The sequence below is a fragment of the Cervus canadensis genome, chromosome 14, assembly GCF_019320065.1.
Source record: "Cervus canadensis isolate Bull #8, Minnesota chromosome 14, ASM1932006v1, whole genome shotgun sequence".
In the NCBI taxonomy this organism is placed as follows: Eukaryota; Metazoa; Chordata; class Mammalia; order Artiodactyla; family Cervidae; genus Cervus; species Cervus canadensis.
Genome location: NC_057399.1, coordinates 42364283 through 42386134, shown reverse-complemented (window position 1 = coordinate 42386134; position 21852 = coordinate 42364283). Strand labels below are relative to the sequence as shown.

General features: G+C 36.9%; 1 protein-coding gene across 1 annotated transcript in view; it reads left to right on the top strand.

The window, feature by feature from the left end:
- TTC39B (tetratricopeptide repeat domain 39B) overlaps positions 1-21134 on the top strand; it is a 141151-nt gene extending 120017 nt beyond the window's left edge. The window contains exons 17-20 of the mRNA XM_043486747.1: positions 2032-2140; positions 7976-8093; positions 10751-10867; positions 13901-21134. Coding sequence (XP_043342682.1) covers positions 2032-2140; positions 7976-8093; positions 10751-10867; positions 13901-13991 — 435 coding nt within the window. The 3' untranslated portion in view covers positions 13992-21134. The remainder of the gene's footprint in view (positions 1-2031; positions 2141-7975; positions 8094-10750; positions 10868-13900) is intronic.
- Positions 21135-21852: the final 718 nt, after the last annotated feature.

The following is a 21852-nucleotide window of genomic DNA, read 5'->3' as shown; positions in this document are numbered from 1 at the left end:
TTAAATTCCTACCAACAGTGTTTTATTTTTTTAATGTGTGATTGAGCTTTTCATGTGCTTGTTCATTTTTACTTCTTATTTCGTGAATTATTGTTCATGGGCTTACTTCCTTAATTTTTTTATTAGTTTATTTATTATTTTATCATTGACTTATAAGTTACAAAGTGAGTGAAAGTCACTGTCATGTCTGACTCTTTGCGACCCCATGGACTATACAGCCTATGGAATTTTCCAGGCCAGAACACTGGAGTGGGTAGCCATTCCCTTCTCCAAGGGATCTTCCCAGCCCAGGGATCGAACCCAGGTCTCCTGCATTGCAGGCGGATTCTTTACCAGCTGAGCCACCAGGGAAGCCACATTGACTTATAGGAGCTCTTTAACTATTCTGTGAGAAGAAAACTGCAGCTCCTCACAGGTGTCCTTTGGGGGCTAGCCTGCACCTAGTACCTCAGCCCAGGTGTTTCCTACTTAAGAAAAACAATCTCAGAGAACAGAACCCTCAGACCAGGTTGTGCCTGGTCTGTGCCTGTGATGCAATGAGATAAAAATATGGCCACTCTGTCAATCATTTCTGAGCACAGGTAAGAAGAAGAACACCATGCAAGTCACAAAAATGACCAAACATCCTCCTTTTCCAGCTAAAATGGGAGCCTGCTACTGTTTTACCCATGACACCTTTCAGCTCCACTCCTACCTCATTTCTATCAAGTGATTAATGCTGGGAGATTTTTTTCTTTCCATGTCACAGAACATCCCTGGGATTTTTCTAGCGCACCATAGTCCTTTCTCCATCGTAAAACTTAGATGCTGGTGTATACATATGATGTATATGTTGCTCTGATTACTAAGGGCCTTAAGGAAGGTTGACTCAGAGCACTTCTTTCTCCAGGGCTAAGGGTGTAGAATTGGCTTGAATTTGTGGTAACTAGGAATTTTACCAAAATCCTGTATTTCACAAAATGACCAGTTCAGATACAAACTTTTCTTTTTCTGATAAAATGTTCGATCAATAAAAATAAAATTTAAAAAAATCATCAGTTTAAATAAATATTCCAAAAGTTATTGAACTCTTACACGATTAGCAATAAGAAAATTTAGATGTAAAACAAGAATCTTGTGATCTTAGTTTTCAGTCCCAAAAGGTGAAGATGACTTTGCTGTCACTTAACTCCAGTGTATTTTTCTTGTTTCTACTGCTTCCCTGTAAGAGGCTGTTCAAACAATCTTAACATATTTTACCATTTATTTATTTCCAAGGAGATTCTAATTATCCTGCTTACTTCATACCTTTCAAAATATGAACTGAACTACCAGGAAGATTAGAAAAATATTTTCAAGCAAGAGCACATTTGCTTTTGGTTCAAAAAAAAAAAAGAAAAATTCTCATCTGTTAGCCTATTAAATGTAATTTGCAATGAGGGCTGTCATTCTGCCATATGGCCTTTAAATGAATGTATTTTCTGCATATTGGATTGCATTACTGGACTACCACATGTTTTTAATGGTATAAAAGAACCTGAGCCAGGTAAAATATTTCCTATGTTCATTTGCAGTGATGTCCTTGGAAACATTTTATGTAAACAATTGGCAGATATAGAAAAAATGTTTCCCTTTACTTTACTTAAGAGTAACAACAAAAATTTATGTTTGAATTGTTCATAATATCTTTTAAAAATATTATATTTATTTCTATCTGTAATCTTATTACCTTCCAGAAGGATTGGATACCGGTAGGTGCTTAGTAAATACTTCTTAAATGAGTAAATTAATTTTTCAGTGAAGACACAATATACTATATATACTGAACTATTTTGTAGTATAAAAGGCAAAAAGCATTAAAAGCATTAAATAAAGTGAAAATGGGGAGATTAAATCACTAAACTCCAAATGAAGAAAGCTAAGAAAAATGATCTCTAAATGTCTTGAGAGCACTAGCAACTGAGGCAAAACATTCACACGTAGCTTTGTGGTTGTAAAGAACACCGAATGACCTCACATAACTGCGAATGGTTTCTCATTTTTCCTCATTAGGAAATGATGTATGTTTGGAATGGTTTTCCACTAGTGAGTAAAAGAAAAGACCTTTCTGAAAATCTGTTGGTAACTGTGGAAAAGGCCGAGGCAGCTCTACAAAGTGAGAGTAAGTATGAAAAGCGAGAGCCTGGAAATCTTTACGGCTGCCCCTCCCGTCCTTTCCCGTGCACACCTGCTCATGTGATCTGTGTGCATGATGAGGACAAAAGAGCTTGAGCCGCACGTGTCCGGTTGATTGCAGTCAAGATAGGGGGAAGAAACCTGATACAACATGGATGAGCGCTGGGGACGTGAGGCTCCGTGAAAGAAGCCGGAGGCAAGACAACAGAGTGTGTGATTCCGTTTATATAAAATATCGAGGATAAATCAGTCCATAAGGACAGAAAGCAGATTAGTGGCTGCCCAAGGGGTGGAGAACTGGGGATGTGTGATCACTCAAAGGTGTGGCATTTCTTCTTTTCATGATTGCTTATTTTTTAAAAATTTGTTATCTTTTAATTGGAGTGTCATTGCTTCACAATGTCATGTTAATTTCTGTGGTACAACAGCATGGATCAACTCTATGCATACATATATCCCCTCCTTCTTGGATCTCCCTCCCACGTGTCTGTCTTACCTCTCTAGGCTGACACAGAGCGCTGTGCTGAACTCCCTATGCTAAATAGCACATTCCCACCAGCTATCTGTTTTACACATGGTAGTGATATCTGTTATTACTACTCTCAATTCATCCTGGAGTATGATATTTCTTTTTGGAGGTGCTGAAAATGTTCTAAAGTTGATTCTGATGATGGTGCACGCCACTGTAATATACTCAAAACCAGTGAATTGTACACTTTACATGGGTGAATTGTATGTTATGGGAATTTTATCTTAAAGCTGTTACAAAAAAAAAAGAAAAAGATGAAGAAGACAGTTTTAATTTTAGAGCAGTACAAGGGGAGTGGTGTGTACTTCTGGTTTTAGTTGGTTTTAACTTTTTCCATGCCTCCTTTATTGCTCTCTAATGACTATTGCGTTTTTACAGACCCAGAGAATTATTTGTTTTCAAGTTGAAATCTTGTCACAATTTGATTTTTTTTGCTTATTACTTTCGGTTGTACTGGGAGCCCTTCTCCACTTTACTGGATGCTCCTTATAGTGGAAGCAGCTGCCATAGGAGAAAAGTCAGCTGATTTGGGCTTAGTGTCCCAGCTCTGCAGCTGTGAGTCTGTTGGAAACATAACTTGTCCATAACCAGGAGGGCCTTTGGGTTCTTTTAAAATGAAACCCAGGGTTTTCTTGCTCTGACATTTTCTAGTTCTCTGTCATGAATAGAGGCTTTATCTTTTTGCTAAACAATGCCATACGTGATAGCTTTTACTGTATCCTTAGTTAGTTAGTTCAGTCGCTCAGTCGTGCCTGACTCTTTGCGATCCCATGAACCGCAGCACGCCAGGCCTCCCTGTCCATCACCGACTCCCGGAGTTTACCCAAACTCATGTCCATTGAGTCAGTGATGCCATCCAACCATCTCATCCTCTGTCGTCCTTCTCCTCCTGCCTTCAATCTTTCCCAACAGCAGGGTCTTTTCAAATGAGTCAGCTCTTCGCATCAGGTGGCCAAAATACTGGAGTTTCAGCTTCAACATCAGTCCTTCCAATGAACACCCAGGACTGATCTCCTTTAGGATGTACTGGTTGGATCTCCTTGCAGTCCAAGGGACTTTAAACAGTGCTCAGCCCTCTTTATAGTCCAACTCTCACATCCATACATGACCACTGGAAAAACCATAGCCTTGACTAGATGGACCTTTGTTGACAAAGTAATGTCTGTGCTTTTTAAAATGCTGTCTAGGTTGGTCATAACTTTCCTTCCAAGGAGTAAGCATCTTTTAATTGTACCCTTATCAACCCTCAAATCATTTAGATGTTACTCCAAGACAATGGTCTTATCCTCTGGAACCACAGGAGTAAAACCAAAATTTCTAGGGTGATAAACATTGTAAAAGGCATAGAAATTCACGAATAGCCAGGAAAAATTCTCACAGTTAACTCACTTTTCTTAACTTGAGGAAAACAGGCACTGAAGGGGTACTGGCTGCATGTTCTGTACTCCCCACACGGAGGATTAAATTATCGTCTGTGACTCCAGGGATGAGCACCTCATTTAGATCATTTTTTACTTTGGCCACAGCATGGGGCTGAAATGTTTAATGAGATTTCTCTTTACAATTACCTTTAAAAAATTAAACATTACATTTGAAAAATGTAGGTAAAAAAAGTCACCCATGTTTTTCTTACTATGCGCAATTAATTTAGAGTTTCTGTTTATGCCCTCCCAGATTTATTTTTATAGTTATGATCATAGTGTATCTGGACATACTCTAGCCTATATTTTTTATTTATTATATCATAACCTTTTCTCTCATTGAGATATAATTGACATATAACACTATATTAGTTTTGGATGTACAGTGTAATGGTTTGATATTTGTACACATTGCTTTCCATATTTGAAATTATTCTAACTTTAGATTCCCATCAATAGTTCAGTTCAGTCACTCAGTTGTGTCCAACTCTTTGTGACCCATGGACTGCAGCACACCAGGCCACCCTGTCCATCATCAACCCCTGGAGTTTATCCAAACTCATGTCCATTGAGTCAGTGATGCCATCCAACCATCTCATCCTGTGTCGTCCCCTTCTCCTCCTGCCCTCAATCCCTCCCAGCATCAGGGTCTTTTCCAGTGAGTCAGCTCTTCACATCAGGTGACCAAAGTATTGGAGTTTCAGCTTCAACATCAGTCCTTCCAATGAACACCCAGGACTGATCTCCTTTAGGATGGACTGGTTGGATCTTCTTACAGTCCAAGGGACTCTCAAGAGTCTTCTCCAACACCACAGTTCATAAGCATCAATTCTTCAGCGCTCAGCTTTCTTTATAGTCCAACTCTCACATCCATTCATGACCACTGGAAAAATCATAGCCCTGACTAGACGGACCTTTGTTGGCAAAGTAATGTCTCTGCTTTTAAACATGCTGTCTAGGTTGGTCAAAACTTTTCTTCCAAGGGGTAAGCGTCTATTAATTAACTTTTAATATCTATTAATTAGCTATAATTATATTATAGATATAGATTTAAAATTTTTAGATCTATTATATTATTATAGATATAGATTTTATAATTGTATAGCTAAATTATAATTTAGATTAAAATTTTATATACATTTTTAAACTTTATTATAGATAAACCTCTTTACATTTTTACATTATCTTCTACATTTTTAATTGTAGGAAAATGCATATAATATAAAATTTGCCATATTAACCATTTTTTAAACTGTATGGTCCAGTAGTGCTAAGTATATTCACTCAGTTGTGCAGCCAGTTTTGAGAACTTTTTCATACCCCTTAAACAGTAACTCCCCATTTCCCGCTCTTCACAGTGGTTGGCAGTCACCATTTTGCTCTTTATTACTGTGAATTTGACTACTCTAGAGACTTTATATAGATGGAATCGTGCAGTCTTTTTCTTCTTGTGCTGCCTAATATTTCCCTTATCCTAATGTCCTCCAGGTACATCCATGTTGCAGCATGTGTCAGAATTGCCTTCATTTTTAAGGCTGCATAATATTCCGCTGGATGTTTATACCAAATTTTATCTATTCATCCATCAATGTATATTTGGGTTGCTTCCGCTTTTGACAACTGTGAACAATACTTCTATGAACATGTATATGCAAATATTTCATTCAGATACTGCTTTCAGTTCTTTTAGATATATGCCTCAAGGTGGATTTGCTGGATCATGTAACATTTCTATTTTTAATTTTTTTAGGAACTGACATACTGTTTTCTCTAGTGGCTGTACCATTCATTCCCACCAACAATGCACACAGGTTTCAATTTCTCTCCATCCTTGACAATGCTAGTAATTTTCTTTATCTGTTTTGTTTGTTTTTTGGTAGTAGGCATGCTAATGGATGTAAGATTTTTTTTTTACAATTTTTAATGTAGAATAATTTCAAAAGGAAAAATATTTACTTTGCTTTGAGTGGAAATTCAACGTAATGCCACATCATTTTAAAATTTAACTGAGATAAGACTCCATAAAAATTTACTTAAAAAATGGGTTTCAGAAAATTGCAGTTCAGTTAAATCTATTAAGGGTTTTGAACAAATTTACTAGTATTTATTTTTGTGGAACTAATTTGGCCACTTTTCATTAATTTGTTCCTTTGAACACTTATTTTTCATACCAGGTATAGCATTGTGATAGTAGAAAAAACATTGTTCCTGTCATCAAGGGAATTATTTGTGATTAAATGCCACATATTTGCAAATTAGATGAAAAAATGAATATGTTTTAAAGTAAGTGTATATGTGAGAAATGGGAGGTAAAGAAAAACCTTTTTTTTTTAGTTAAGTGAAAACATTTGTAGGGTATTTTTTCCTCCAAAGGAGTAGGCTAGCTTGCTTCTGTTTTCCTACAAGGACGAGGGTTTTAGTTCAATAGAATAAATTCTAATGTTTGAATGTCCATCCTTTGTAGTGTAGACTAATACATACCACCATTGAGTAAGACCCTTATTTTCCAAGTGGAATTGATTCCAACACTCACTGTGGATACCACAGTCTTTGGATGCTCAAATTCCGTACTCTGCCCTCTGTATCCACAGATTCCTCATTCGCAGATTCAATCAGCCGCAGATCCTAAACATAGCCCCAGTCTGGTTTGTTGATTAGAAGCATAAGTAGAATTTTTTGAATTGGGGGGGAATGGTCTTTAGTAGGGAAGGTAATGTAGTATTGATATCTATGATTTTCATAGTGAATAACTTGTCAGATCTTGGAAGTTAGAGGTGATCATCAGCTATTTTCAGCACCTAGAAATAAAGCAACCTTCTTTGACTTGGTTAAGTAGCATCTTTAACCTCCCATAGACAAGCTGTTTACTTATTAAAACACCAGCATGCGTTAGTGGTGATTTCTGACATTTGTCCTGAAAGCAAGAGTATTTCAGTATGAAGGACTCTCAGAGTCTCATCATTTTGGTTTTTTGTCCCTTCCCACCTGGGTTGTCACAGCCTGAAATGTATAAATTATCAATCTGTCTTGGAATGACTTCTTATTTCTACTTAACTTGCAAAAAAGAAAAACCCAAATTTAAAAGTGGTAGATGTGAAATGGCCACCTTTGTCAGATAGATGTCACACACGATATGGTTCCTTCTGTTAATATGTATTAGCCTTGGGCTATAGAAGGTAGAGTCGTTTCCAAAAGGAAAAAATGTCCTGAAAGAAGATCCTCTATGTTAGCCTCATGCAGTTAGAAGTTTGTGGGGATTTTAGGTGCCTTACACGTATTTCAGAACCACTTTGTCTAATTTTATGATATAATTTCGTCCCCCAAAGCACCTAACCTGGGAGAACTGGTAAGCTGTAAACATAATGATCTGGGGAGGGTGTTCTCCGTCCTGAATTTTTAATGGGGAGAAGGCCATCTGCTTCTCCACATGGAAGCGTTACCCTCTTCTGCACGAAGCCAGCCCAGTAAGGGGCCAGAGCCACAGGAAGAGGCGGCCTGTTTGATCCTCACTGCTTTACCTTTCATTAAATTAATAAAGCTCTTACTTTATTTACAGTTCAAACTTCCTATTATTTTACCTAAGGTCACTTAACTCAGAGGTGAGCACCTAAAAAACTTTTTTAGGTGGCTAGAGTGATAAAGTGAAAAAAGGCTAGAGTGAACCCCTTAATCAAATGGTGTGTTGAAGTATTGAACGCGATATTCTTTTCATTTGAAGTATTTCACTGAATTTAGTGAGGCATAAAAATGCTAAACATATATATTTTTTTAATTTTTCAATGATCCCTCTGAAACCTAACAGCTGTTAGTGCTGCCTCTTAAGTAGGATATTTTTGTTTTTGTGAGTGAACTGTATGTGTTTTGCTTTAAGACTCCAGTGACTACTCCGTAGATGACGACTGCTTAGTGAAACTGCTAAAAGGATGCTGCCTGAAGAACTTACAGCGGCCCTTGCAAGCGGAATTGTGCTTCAATCACGTTGTCCAAAGGTAAAAGCAGACAATGAAGCCAGCTTGAGTGCAAATTGCAGTTTCTGGGGAATTGCTGTGAGAAAGTGATGCTTTTATCTCCCTTGCTAACCTTTTTTTACTTGGTGTTATCAGAAAGAGAATTCAGTAATGTTTTCTTTATTCTTTGAGAAAAAAATGATAACCTAAGTGAACATGGCTTTATGCCTTTCCACCTGGTATTCAGAGGTGACTCACGAAAGCTAAATTTACAGCCAAGCTGACAGGTGTCTGTCTAAATTCTGGCAGTGTCATACTGAACACCTGATACTTTTTTGATTTGTGCATTTGTCTGTTATTTCATTTATTCTACCAATATTTGAGTACCCACTATGTGCCAGAAACTGTGAACCTGAATCCTAGGGTTTCAGAGTTGAATAAACAGACTAACCATCATTGTAATGAAAATTTGGCAGGAAAGAACAACTGTGATGAATGCTATAACAGCTTCTCTTTTGGCAAGGGGCATTTTTCTGTAGATGAATGAGTTTTATCCCCTCAGTAGCATTGATGATGATGTCTTGCTCCTTTGCTAATTAGTGAGTTGAGTCAATGTTCTGTTGCCTGGCCCTCTTCTCTGCATCTGGAGTCGCAGATGCAGTTACCTACAGGGGCCAGACAAGTAACCTTTCTGAGTGATGGTGGGAATGGGAATTGGTGGGCACTGCAGATCAGGGAGATTGTGTGGTCTCTCTAAAGAGTACTGCCACTCCTGAACTCAAATTGATTATTACTCTTGACAGTGTGGGCCCACTAGTAATAATCCCTACAATTTATGATTGAAAGCCTGGAATCTGAATTTTATGTAACATCTTCTGATTTTTAAACCTTGGCTCAATTTTTTGGAAACCATTTTGTATACCAAATAAGTCACAGCCACGGACTTCTGCTTGACGTCTTCTGTTCGATATCATGTGCTTTCCCATCTATAACTACTGATCCTCTTTTTCTGACCATATTTTCTGAGTATGTAGGAGGACTGCTTCCTTATAAGAAGAGGAAAGAGACAATGTCTATTTCTCAAATTAATAATATGCTGTCTTTAGTAAATATGTTAAAGAAGTATCCATTGAGCTCTCGTTTATTGACATTTTTATTAGGATCAAAAGTATGACCTATTTGGGCTGTTTGTTGTGTCTTTTGAATCTCATAGTGGATAGTTTGCTGGTGTGTTTTATAGTTTTGGATTGTGAACTCAACTTCAATGAGTTTTATCTTGAGACTCCAGTGAGGCTAGGATTGAGGAAGAGTCTCTTTCTAAGCACTTGTGCTTTTATTTCTGCCAGATGCCCCAAAGGGTTTTCTTATCCTGGGCCACTTTCATGTTAATTTCATTGCTTAGAGCTTCTTGGATCATTTGGGCCACATAAATTTGAATTGCAAATTCAGGTGAGGACAGGCCTATTGATTATTAATTTATTAAGGGATTTGCTTTTTCTTCCTACCTAGAGAATAGGTCAGCCTTCCCACAGGGCGCTAGTGGTTAAGAACCCACCTGCCAATGCAGAAGACATAAAAGATGCAGGTTTGATCCCTGGGTTGGGAAGATCCCCTGGAGGAGGGCACGGAAACCCACTCCAGTATTCTTGCCTGGAGAATCCCATGAGTGGAGGAGCCTGATGGTCTACAGTCCATAGGGACACAAAGAGTCATTGATTGAAGCAGCTGAGCCCAGAATATAGGCCACAGAGCCCACTGCCCTTGTCTTCCTCCTGTGCCATGAGTGGGTTTTCGTCTTCTACCCTTTCTCTGATGGAGCTGGGCCCCAGCTTTTTGGAGTGGTCTCAGCCCCTGCTGTACGTATTATGTGGGCCCAAGGTCTCACCTCCTGTGTGGACACAGAGACACAAAGCCTTGGCTGAAACAGACCCAGGAGTGCTTTGGCATCATCGACACGATTAGAGTTCTGGCTTTGTTTTCAGTGTGAGAGTCCTCCCTGTGTTCTTGTGAGCTGAGCTCTCCTTTTAAAAGGGTGCTGCTCTTACTTGTTTTAGTGCTTCTAGATGTTGGGAAGTCAGGTGATTTTCATCATACTGCTGTAAACGGAAGTGTTGGCCCCTTCTTTCTTGATGTTTTGAAGCATTATAAGACAGTGTAAAGAGAGTTAAAACTTAGTGAAAAATAAGTGGAGTCATTTTCTAAATGGAATCATTTCTGAACATGTTCATGATCTTGTCCTTCCTAGGATAATCCTCAAAAATCTGCATATTTTTGTCTATGTGAAAGGCAGTAAACAATGTTCAGTGCTGGATTTAGACCACGGAATAAAATAAAAGAGTAATAGAAGAAATCCCTGGTGTTCCAGTGGTTAGGACTTTATGCTTCCACTGCAGGGGGCATGAGTTCAATCCCTGATTGGGGAACGAAGATCCTGTATCCCATACAGTGAGATAAAAAAAAAAAAAAGTAATATATTAAAAGCATACTGTTAAAAATAAATAAATAAATAAAAAATAAAAGCATACTGTTTATTGCCATGGTTTATTATATTCTTTAACTGTATAATGACAGCTTTTCTCTGGTAGTAGACTTAGTGCTGTACCTATTTTCATAAGAATGGGGAAAAATATATATGTTGAAAAAGAATGATATGTTCCTTGTTCTGTTTAGATTTAATTACTTTTCATTCACTCTTTTAGTGAAAAGCTACTGAAGTATGACCACTACCTAGTGCCATTTACTCTGTTTGAATTGGCATTTTTGTATAAAAACCAAGGAGAGATTGACAAGGCCATAAAGGTCCTAGAAACTGCAAGGTAAGTGGTAATGACAGCTTTTCCTCCATTGCTATGGAGTCAGGAATATCAGTACAATTTTTACAACAGCAGTAACTTGATACACTTAAAAACGAACACACTAATGAAAAAGTCATTATATTACCTTTGCTAATTTATGCTTAATTTCTACTTGTGGCTTTTGTTGGAATTATGCAGTTTTCAACCTTCTTAATGCCTGACCCTGTGAGTGTTTACAAATGTTGTGATTTGGGGCTACCTACAGGACAGAGTTCTAACCTATTCTCTTCTGTATCAGGGATCAGAAAACTTTTTCTATAAAGGGCCAGTTAGTACTTTTGGCTTTTCAGCAGAGGGTCTCCATTGTAAGTACTCAATTGTATTGAAAGTGGCCATAGAAGACAATATGTAAATAAATATGTGTGCCCAGAGTTGGCCATAATTTTGGTTATAGTTTGCTGACCTTTGGTATATTCCACCATCTCTCTCATTTCATTAAAAAGCCTCTGATTTGAAGAAGCCCTTTGGATCTTCCTGACTCTTTCTTCTTTCTGGGTATTGTGGCAATTTCAAAGCACTTTATCAATCCTGGTGGACAGTGGCACTCAGATTTCCTGTGATCATGGTTCGTTTACTACAGACACAAACCCTGTGGTTTGCTTGCTTTGAACACTACTTACAGTGGAGAAAGAATGGCATGATAGCTCTAGGCCATAAATAGCTTAATAGCTCATTGGTTTCTTCATTTCCTTAAATTAAGCGAGTATCCACTGAGTACCTATTATGTGCCAGACACTAGAGAAGGTTCTAGGCAAACAACTATGCATCAACAGGCAATATTTCTGCTTTCTAAATTGTGGGGTATTGGTAAATACACAGATAAGAAAAATAGCAATGATTTATGCTTTGTTGAGATTTATGATATGATACAAGGTACCTGGGTGTTACTTTAGATTGAGTTGATTCTGAAAGGTTTCCTTGAGGAGGTGCTATGTTGTTGAGATTAGCATAAATAAAGCCAGTCCTGAGAAGATCTATCACCAGAAGTCTGGATGAAGAGCATTCCTGGCTGGGGATAAGAGGAGGAGGGTGTCAAGATACTAGGGTGATAATGATGCTTTCCTGAAATGGGGAATACTTAGAGGAGCAGGGTTGAAGAGAGGAAAAAAACATATTTCTGTTTGGACTGTGTTATTTTGAGGTGCCTATAGGTATTCATGTGGAGATGGTGAGTTAACAGTCATTTATATGAGCATGAAGTTCAGTATAAAGGTGAAGGCCAGTTGTAGATATTTGAATGTCACCAGGACAGAGACAGTGATATTTAAAGCTGTGGTGGGGTCATTTGGGGAAAGTTGTATGGCTAGAGAAGGAGATCCAGCACAGGGCCTTGAGCTATGCAATTATTTTAGAGATTAAATAGTAAGATTAAGAAGTGGCCATGAGTTAGGATGACATCCTTGAAAGCCAAGTGAACACAGTGTTTCAAAAGAAGAGTGGGAATTTGTGACGATGGTTGCCAAGTGGTCATGCAAGGTGAGACCAGAGAAGAGGCTGCTGAATTTGGCAGCATGATCATTAGCAACTTGACAAGTGAAGTGAGAAAGTGGAGTCAGCCAGTCCACTTTTTTTTTTTTTTTTAAGCTAGAGATATGAGAAAGTCACTTTTAGTTTCTTGAGAGTGAGTATGACTCCCATTTCAGCTAACGTTCATGTATCTTCAAACCTAGCCATTGGAAAATTTGGGACTAAAAGTTCTGTTTCCGAGTATTTATCATGTGGACATATTTAGTGTTATCAGATGGTAAAGAATCTGCCTGCAATCCAGGAGTCCTGGGTTTGATACCTGGGTTGAGAAAATCCCCTGGAGAAGGGAATGGCTACCCAGTCCAGTATTCTGGCCTGGAGAATTTCATGGACAGAGGAGCCTGGCAGGCTACAGTCCATGGGGTTGCAGAGAGTCGGACACGACTGAGCAACTTTCACTTTCAAGTAATATATAAAGCAAATATATAGCAATGAAAATAAAAGACCAGTAATTCACTGAGAAAGAGCAAGACCAACAGTGATCAAAAAGTCAACACTGACTCAAGACAGTGCTAGTGATGCCAACATAGACAAACTTCCCCATAATTTCAAGACTGTTGATTATCTGCAGTTTTCCTTGTACAGTAGGAGCTTTTGCAAAGCTGCTGAGGTTAATTAAAGAAATACTCAATTACATCTTTTGGTAAATTCTAGTAAGATGTTGGCTTAGCTTATGAATAATAACTCTTGGCAAGGTTACTAGTAAGTAATCCTTAGACCTGTATAACATAAAGGACTGTAGAAAGAAGTGAATGCCACTGCAGAGAAAGATATAGCTTTCCCATGGGCCAAGGTTGTGTGTGTGAAAGTAGAGTCCAAGATCCAAGCCACTCCATTTTGCTGAGTCTGAACAATTCTAGCAAAGAGAAGTCAACATGGATGATATAAGTGAAGTTTTAAAGTAATCTGTGGATTTCTAATTCCCCTCCTGACATTGTCACATAATAATTATTGACCAAACCATTGATATTTGCTGTGAGAATTGGAGTAAGTAATTTTGTTGTTACCAAATAATCCTACTATCTTTGTTGTCACTGTTGTTTCAAGAGTGTGTGTGTGTATTTAACTTAAATTTTTTTTTGAGGGGGTGAGTGATCCTATTCACCTTGTTTATATGAGATTGCCTAAAATTTGCAGTTTAGAAAAGGAGGTCAGCTATTTAAAAATAGTTCACAAAATTTTTTAAGCCCTCAGCATAACCTTCTTGCTGTTTGGGAGAAGTACAAACCTTGCTATTCAAAGTAGGATTTTTAGACCACCACCTGGAAACTTCTAGAAATACAGAATATTGTCATCCCCCTCTCCTCCCAGGAATAGAATCTGCATTTTAACAAAATCCACTGTTAAGCATAGTGATGTTTGAGAAGTAAATAAAGAATGCAAGGTGAGAGGGAGAGGAGTAGGGTGGTAGTGCCCTGGTTTATAAAGGAATTTTGACATTAAAATTTTATTGTTATCTGTCTTTAGAAATAACTACAAAGATTACTCGCTGGAGTCCAGACTACACTTCAGAATTCAGGCAGCTCTTCATCTATGGAAAAAATCATCTTCAGATTGATCAGAACATGAAGGATGGATTTTTCTCTCAATTCGTACCAGTGTCTACTATAGATTAGGCCTCGTATTAAAATGAAAAAATGATCTTGTGAATGAGAGACAGAAAACTAATTTTGCTGTCAATGTTTTCTATAATTTGTGTGGTTTACTCTTGGTCTACTTAAGTGTTTTTTTTTCTCTATGGAATGATGGTCAGTAATATTTTGAAAACTCTTATATTTTGCCTCTTAAAAAGGAATTTCATATTAATTTGGAGAGTGAAGAAGTCTTTTAAAGGACTCACAGGTACAATAAAGTATAAATAGATTATTTATTTTTTTAAATGTGGAAATGAATATCATGTAAGTAGTAAATGGCTTATAACCTGAGCCATATTTAGATTTGTTGGGCAGTTAAACTTCAGAGATAGTTTGTTGCCTAGAATTTAAGTTTCAGAAACAAAATAAGAAAAACCTACATTCAAAAATAGCTTAATCATTTTCAGAAAACTCCTGAAAAAGACAAGTAATGGGTGTGAACAGGACAGGTAACATAGGTAATTGGTTGAAAGACCTGTATCTAGAAAAGATGAGATGTTATTATTGTTTTTTATTCTTCATATAAGTTAAAGGTGACATTTTTGAGAGACTATCCTATTTTTGAATGTACTTAAGTCTGTCATTACTATAACAAAACTCAAAAAACTCCATGTATCTAAAGGGAAAATTTATATTTTAGATTATCCTCAATCTTAATCGTGAGAGCTAAAAAATATACATTGATTATTTTTCTTATAAAGTTCCTGCTGCTTTAAATGATATATAAAATATCAATAATTTTTACACTCATAATGTTGGTGTGTGAGGTCTAGTTTTCTAATCTTTCTAGCACTGTGATGTTTCCTTGTAAATATCTGGACTGTGCTTATCCTTTAATTTGCAGACACAATCAGGGCATAGAGTGGAAGAGAGCCCGACTCTGTATGGTGCTGGGTCTGCTGTCAGCAGTTACCAGGGTGACCTTTAGGGAGTGTCATGCTCTCTCCATCACCGTATTTTCCTCATCTGTGAAATGGAAAAAGAACAGATGACTTCCAAGGTCGCTTTCAGTTTTATAATTGTAGGTCAGTGTCTTAGGTATTTATTTTCAGCAACCAATGTTAAAATGTTTAATCCAAACCATTCCCACTTACTGTGTGTTTTATTTTACAATCACCACTGCCTCCACCCCTGCACCCCCACCCCAGCTCTGCAATATGTATATGCAATGGCTCAGGACAATATTGCATACAGAGAGACAAAAAACGATGTATGAATCGATGAATCAGAATTTTGTCTTATTTTTGTTATGAAGAATACCTTGTCCTGGAAGCCTCTGCAGTTGAACAAAAACAGCCCCAGACTGGCAGTCAGGAGCCCTGCTCTGTTAGTTAATAGTTCCTCAACATGGAGCAAGTCATCCACCCTTTTTAGGACTCAGTTTCCCCAATGCAACACAGAGCTTGGCATTTGTGAGGGCTCAATGGAATAACGTGCGTGGTAGCTTTTTTGCAAATTGAAAGGTTGTGTGAATATGAGTTGTTGTAATATTATGATTTTTATGTACAGATTACAGTATCAAAACTAAAGTATTGGCTGAGTCTGTGGTCTCTGATGTAAAGTGAAAGAAGCGTGGAGATTCAGACAAGTTTGGATTTATTCAGTGTTTAGCACTGACTTGAGCTCATGTTGTGAATTTGCGCCTTGATGTTTATTTCCTGTTATAAGAGGCTGTGGGCTTCCCAGGTGGTGCTTGTGGTGAAGCACCCACCTGCCAATGCAGGAGACATAAGAGATGTGGATTCGACCTGTGGGCTGGGAAGATCCCCTGGAGGAGGGCTTGGCAACCCAGCTCCAGTATTTCTTGCCTGGAGAACCCATGGACAGCGGAGCCTGGTGGGCTATGGTCCATAGGGTCGCAAAGAATTGGACATGACAGAAACGACTTCGCACACATGCACGCACGCCTAAGAGCCTGTATTCAGCAGGTATTTGATCTTATTTTCTTCACCATATTAAATCTTGGCCAATACTGAGGATGTATTTCCAATGGAAAATGATGAATTCAACTCTAGTCAGAATACCACCCTTTCAGATAATATAGGTGGTAGATTTCCTCACATGCTATTCATATGAATTATAAAACTTTACGTGAGGACCAAAGAGGAAATAAATTAACTGCCATTACAATTAGTAGTGGAAAATCTGTTCAACAATTTCTTTAAATATTACTTGGGAAAAAAGTTTCCAAATTCCTTAGAAGAGTTTTGGTAGCATTATTTTTTTTTTAATTAAAAAAAAAAAAAAGCTCATTGCTTTTGTGAGAAGCTGTGAGTCAGAGCAAAAGTAAGTAAAAACAAAATGCTGTTTCTGATGTAAAATGGAAATGGTTTAAGTTAATGGAGGTTATTTTTGTTTTAACTCAGCATTACCAGAACAAATATAAAAAATTAATATCTCCCATTAAGATTTTTCCTTTTTTATTTGCTCTTATTATATTTGTATTTTTATTTCCTATCTGCTACCCTATCCAATGGATTTTTAAATGTTGTACTATCATTAATGCTACAAATATTCATCTGTTTCCTGCCATGTTCAAGATACCATGGCAACACTAGTTTCTTGTGACCTCTGCTAATACTGCATTTATGGAGTTATTTTGTGACTCAGGGTGCTTTCTGTGAAGAATGAGTCCTGAAATGACAATGTTTTATCTGCTGTTTTAAGGGGCATTTGTGGGCTGCCAATGTGTCTGACAGCTGGTGCAATTTGTGTAATTCTTGGTATAATTGCCTTTAAATTTTTTTTTTTTTTTTTTTTTAATGAAAAGCCAGAGATTGGCTTTATGTAAACTTAAGATCCCTTGGAGAAGGGAATGGCTACCCACTCCAATATCCTTGCCTAGAGAATTCCATGGACAGAGGAACGTGGCAGGCTACAGTCCATGGGGTCGAAAAGAGTCAGAGATGACTCAGCAACTAACAGACACAAACTTAAGACTTAAATAGATTAGCCTTTGTAATTTTGGTGACAAGGAAAGCATGATTTCTGCTTGATAATGGAAGATCAACTGTATCAGCTCTTATATGAACATATGTTTTAATGTTTCTTTGCTTCTCTGGATACAAGAAGGTCCCAAGTTATAAAGGAAAAGGAGGTTCATTGATTCTTTGTCTCTACTATAAGTGAGTAGAAGCTGTGGATGAATTCCAGATTAATCAGCGTCAAAGATTATTAATCATTGAAACAACAAGAGTATAACAATCTCTTTTGCAAAGGAGTGAGTTTAGCAGAGCTATGTGACGATCATTCCTACCTGACCTGGAAGCTTATGGTTTGAGCTTTGAGGTCACTGTGAGTCTTTGTTCGGACTCAAATCAGTGGGATTGTGTAAAGAAGAAAGTTACCACCTTTCAAAGAAAAGTGTTTTCTCTTTTGAAGCTACTTTTAGAGGCAGTTACATTGTGATAGGCACTAATAGTTGCTGCTGTTAATACTCATTATGATTTCCCTTCTCATCCATTCTTTAAACTGAGTCTGTTGATGTTTCTGAATAGAGATTTTTCTTCATTTGAACTTTAAAAATAATTTCAAAAAGATCTTTATAGTCAACTGAAAAAATTTCTGGCATTATTCTGATTAATTCTTCATTAATTTTTTTGTATTTCTGTTTTTTCTAACTTAATCCATATTTGTAAATCATAAATTCAAATACATTTAGTTAAAATAATGAAGACTCCAGTGACTATTCTGATGCCCTAAGATTTTGTGATTCATAGGGCATGGAATGGATCTCAGGAAATTTATCCTCCCCAACCTCTCAACACTGCTGTTTCTCCTTCAGTCCGGCTCTGTCCAATTATGGTAGCCACTGGCCACGTGTCACCATAGAGCACTTGGAACTTGGCTCATGGCACATGTTGGAATGATGCTGAGAGTCAGGGAGTGTTCATTTATATATGCCTTCCCCTGTTATGCTTCCTGGGGTTCTGACTTATACCTGCTGCCTACTGTGATCACCTTAAGTCACCATAGCTATATTGCCTGTCATGGTTCAAATATGTATCTTTGAGGTTTGCTTTTTCTATTTAAGCTCTCATAAACTTTTATTTCATTATATTTCTTCTGCAAATGGTCATCGATCATTGACCTGTTTGAACATTATTATTCTCTCCCTTCTTCAGTTCCTTATATACTAGACTGAGAGATCTTATTTTTAGGATTATTAGCTTAATCTGACTTTATAGACATTCCTTACTTTTTGAGATGTAACAGCACAAACTCTTAGATTTGTAGAGGAAGAGACTGTCACTTTTAAGATGTTAGATTATATGATTAAAATATTTTCTAGGATTAACATTATTCTGAAAATTTGGGTGACCACTTCAATCTCCTTATATTATTAGTGTTTCATCATTGACTCAGCTAGGCCAATATTCTCCTTTAAAAATTTTAGGCACTAGTTACCCATTTAGAGAATAATTCGGCAAATAGTTTATTTAAAGTTGTGTATTTGTCTTTGCTTCTTATTATTAATATGTTTCATGTGTGTATGATACCTAAGTGATATGCATACGTATAGCTGACATATTTTAAAGCTCTTTAGACATTTCCTATGGGGCTTCCTTGGTGACTCAATGGCAAAGAATCCACCTGCCAATGGGGAGGTCCCCTGGAGAAGGAAATGGCAACCCACTCCAGTATTCTTGCCTGGGAAATCCCATGGATAGAGGAACCTGGCAGGCTGCGGTCCATGGGGTCACAAAGAGTCGGACATGACTTAGCGACTAAACATTTCTTGGTCAGATACATAAATAGACAGAAAACAGCTTACAAATATTAAATAGATAAAATTATTTTATACTGTTCTTTCAGAAGGAGTACAGGGTTTTCTCCCATTTCCCTCCCCCCAGACCAATTATTTACATATTTTTTCTTTATATTATTAGACTGTTTGTTGTAAAACCCTGTTTCTGCTCCTCATTGTTGGTAGTTTTGTCTCTTAAACATCCCTTAGACTTAGTTACTTTAGAATGTTGAAGTGTAATGAAAAGGACACACCAGAATTTAGCTTGAGGAGTAATAACTTCTGTGTTGAGTGGTTGCTGTTTGACCTTGATGTTTAAGTCCATTCCAGTCTGTTTATAATTTCATAACCACAGAAAGAAATGGTACAGGGGCTATGTAGGAGATTGAGAAGGCTGAGCAGGTTCTTGGCCTGATCTACCCCATAGGACTATGTGGATCTAGCTTCACAGGAGTCCATCCTTCATTCTGTCCAGTTTACAGATGTGTCAGTGTAGTGATACTGTAACATGACTCTGCGTGGAAGAAATTAAAGCAGCCACCTCACTGTATTTCGCTAATAAAGAGAGCATACCAGTGCCTACAGGTTAGATATTTCATAGGAAAACTCAAGGTACTTTAATACCGACATTAAGTTAAACCTAGTTGCATATTAATATATAATGTACCTTATATGTTAATCCAGTAGTTCTTAGACACACGTAATTTAAATGATGAATATAAGGGATGCTGGTATATCCCAGTGGGAACTTTTGTTTTATGGCTATTTAATATTTTTTTTAGTAAATTAGTTTTAAGTTTTTAGTTTGTGCTACATCATTTAGGGGAAAAAAAAAGTTAGTCTCAGTGTAACAGGACTGAAAACCAGAGAAATTGGATAAAATGAACGTGTTAAAGAATATTGCTTGTTTCAGTTTCAAAGGAATTACATTATTTTGAAGTGCTGGAAGGTCTTCTTCATTTTGAAGGGAAGACTCTCCCTGCTTTAGAGTCATGCATTTTAATTCGTTCTTGTCTTTATTGGAGCCAAGCGTCCGAGTGGCAACTTTGGGTATAGTAAAAAAGTTTAAATAATTTTTGCTAGTTCACTTTTTTTCTTGAAGTGATTTTTTTCTTCATAGTGGACAAATGTGTCCTATATAGTGCTTTAAGAAAGTAATTTACACATAAAGAGAGATTATGGTAAACATTAAAAATCTTAGGCTATTACTTTAACGGCTTTCAAAGACAGTACCATTGGGTTCTGTATAACTAAGATTTGCAGAAGGAAGACACATGTGTTTCACTGATATGTGCTACCCAGAAAAATTACTTAATTCTCAATAGTGTATTGCATTCTCATGTTATGTTAGGGGAGAATTTTATAACTAAGTAGTTTATTTTAAAATTTTTTTCCTTTGCTAACTGCCAACATCCAAACACCTGAATGAATACCAGCAGATTCATTTGTATACTAGTGTTTTAAAATATTTATTTGCAGATGTTTATAGAACTCTTGAATTTTTTGATGTAAGTTGCTGAATCATATGTAAAGGCGAAATATATATTTAATAAGTGAGAAGTATTATTTTATTACTGAGGCTTATTTCCAAAGCAAATTTATTTTGTAGGTACTTCACTTGGAAAATTTTGCTTTGACTTAAAACGCACAAACAAATCTGTCTAGAGATCTGGTCACCTAAAAAACCTTCATGTTACCTTGACATGTAGGGGAATTTTAATTGTAGGCCATAGCGTTTTTGCAAATCAATGTTGGTTTCCTGTTGAATCCTCAAACCTACCTGTATGTACTTTGAAATCTAATGTTTTATTGGTAACCGTTTTCAGCATTTTATCTCAATTTTTCTCTTCTCATTACATTTGAACTTAAATCCTGTCTTCCCCGTTCCCAGTGGTCACAGTTTTACAGAGCAAAATATGTTTAGAAATGGAAGATGTGACTTCTAAGTAAGAAGAATGTGTTTAATAGCATCCATCTGCTGATCAAGTAGGCATTGGATCTGGTGCTGGATGTGGTGCTAGAAAGTGAAATGGCTTGTGGTATAAAAGCGTTTTATCAGTATAAGTCAAAAAGAAAGAAGAAAACTGTGAACTTCTGATGTTTTTAATATCAAAACTGTGTTCCCAAATGAGTGTTTATTTGCTGATTTTGTGTAATGTTATCATCTGTGATGTGTAAGCTCATGCTGATATGAGATATAAATTTTCAACATGAAGACATCCGTTCCTGTAGCCTATTTTTAACATTAAGACATTTTTGAAAACAAATATCATCTTAGAAACTGTATTTTTAAGTGCAAATAAATCACCCCATCTTGAAAGTCAGTGTTTCATTTTTCATTCCTTAGTATTACAGAATACTCTGCATTATTAGATGTGTGTTTAAGTTGCTGGATACTCTTGAAATTCTTTATTTTCATATTGCTGCACTGGTTTACCTACAATGTGCAATTGAATTGTTATTTAAATAAATTACACTTAATAGAATTAAAGTCCTCTGATTGGTCTACATGTGAAAGATGTACACAGCACCTGTTTCGCTGATATTTATTTGTAGTGTGATGTACACTTGAATGTTTGTTTCTTGGTAAGATGTTTTTTATTTATAGCTGACTTACAGTATTACATTAGTTTCAGGTATACAACATGGTGATTCAGAATTTTAAAGGTTATACTCCATTTATAGTTATTATAAAATATTGGCTATATTCCTTGTGCTGCATAATATATCCTTGTAGTTTATCTTACATATAGTAGTTTGTATCTTTCAATCTCCTATCCCTATCTTGCCCCTGCCCGCTTCCTTTTCCCCCACTGGTAACTATTAGTTTGTTCTCTGTATCTGTGAATCTGTTTCTTTACTGTTATATTCACTAGTTTGTAGTATTTTTTAAAATTAATTAATTAATTAATTTTACTTTACAACATTGTATTGGTTTTGCCACACATTGATTTGAATCTGCCATGGGTGTACATGTGTTCCCCATCCTGAACCCCCCTCCCACCTCCCTCCCCATCCCATCCCTCTGGGTCATCCCA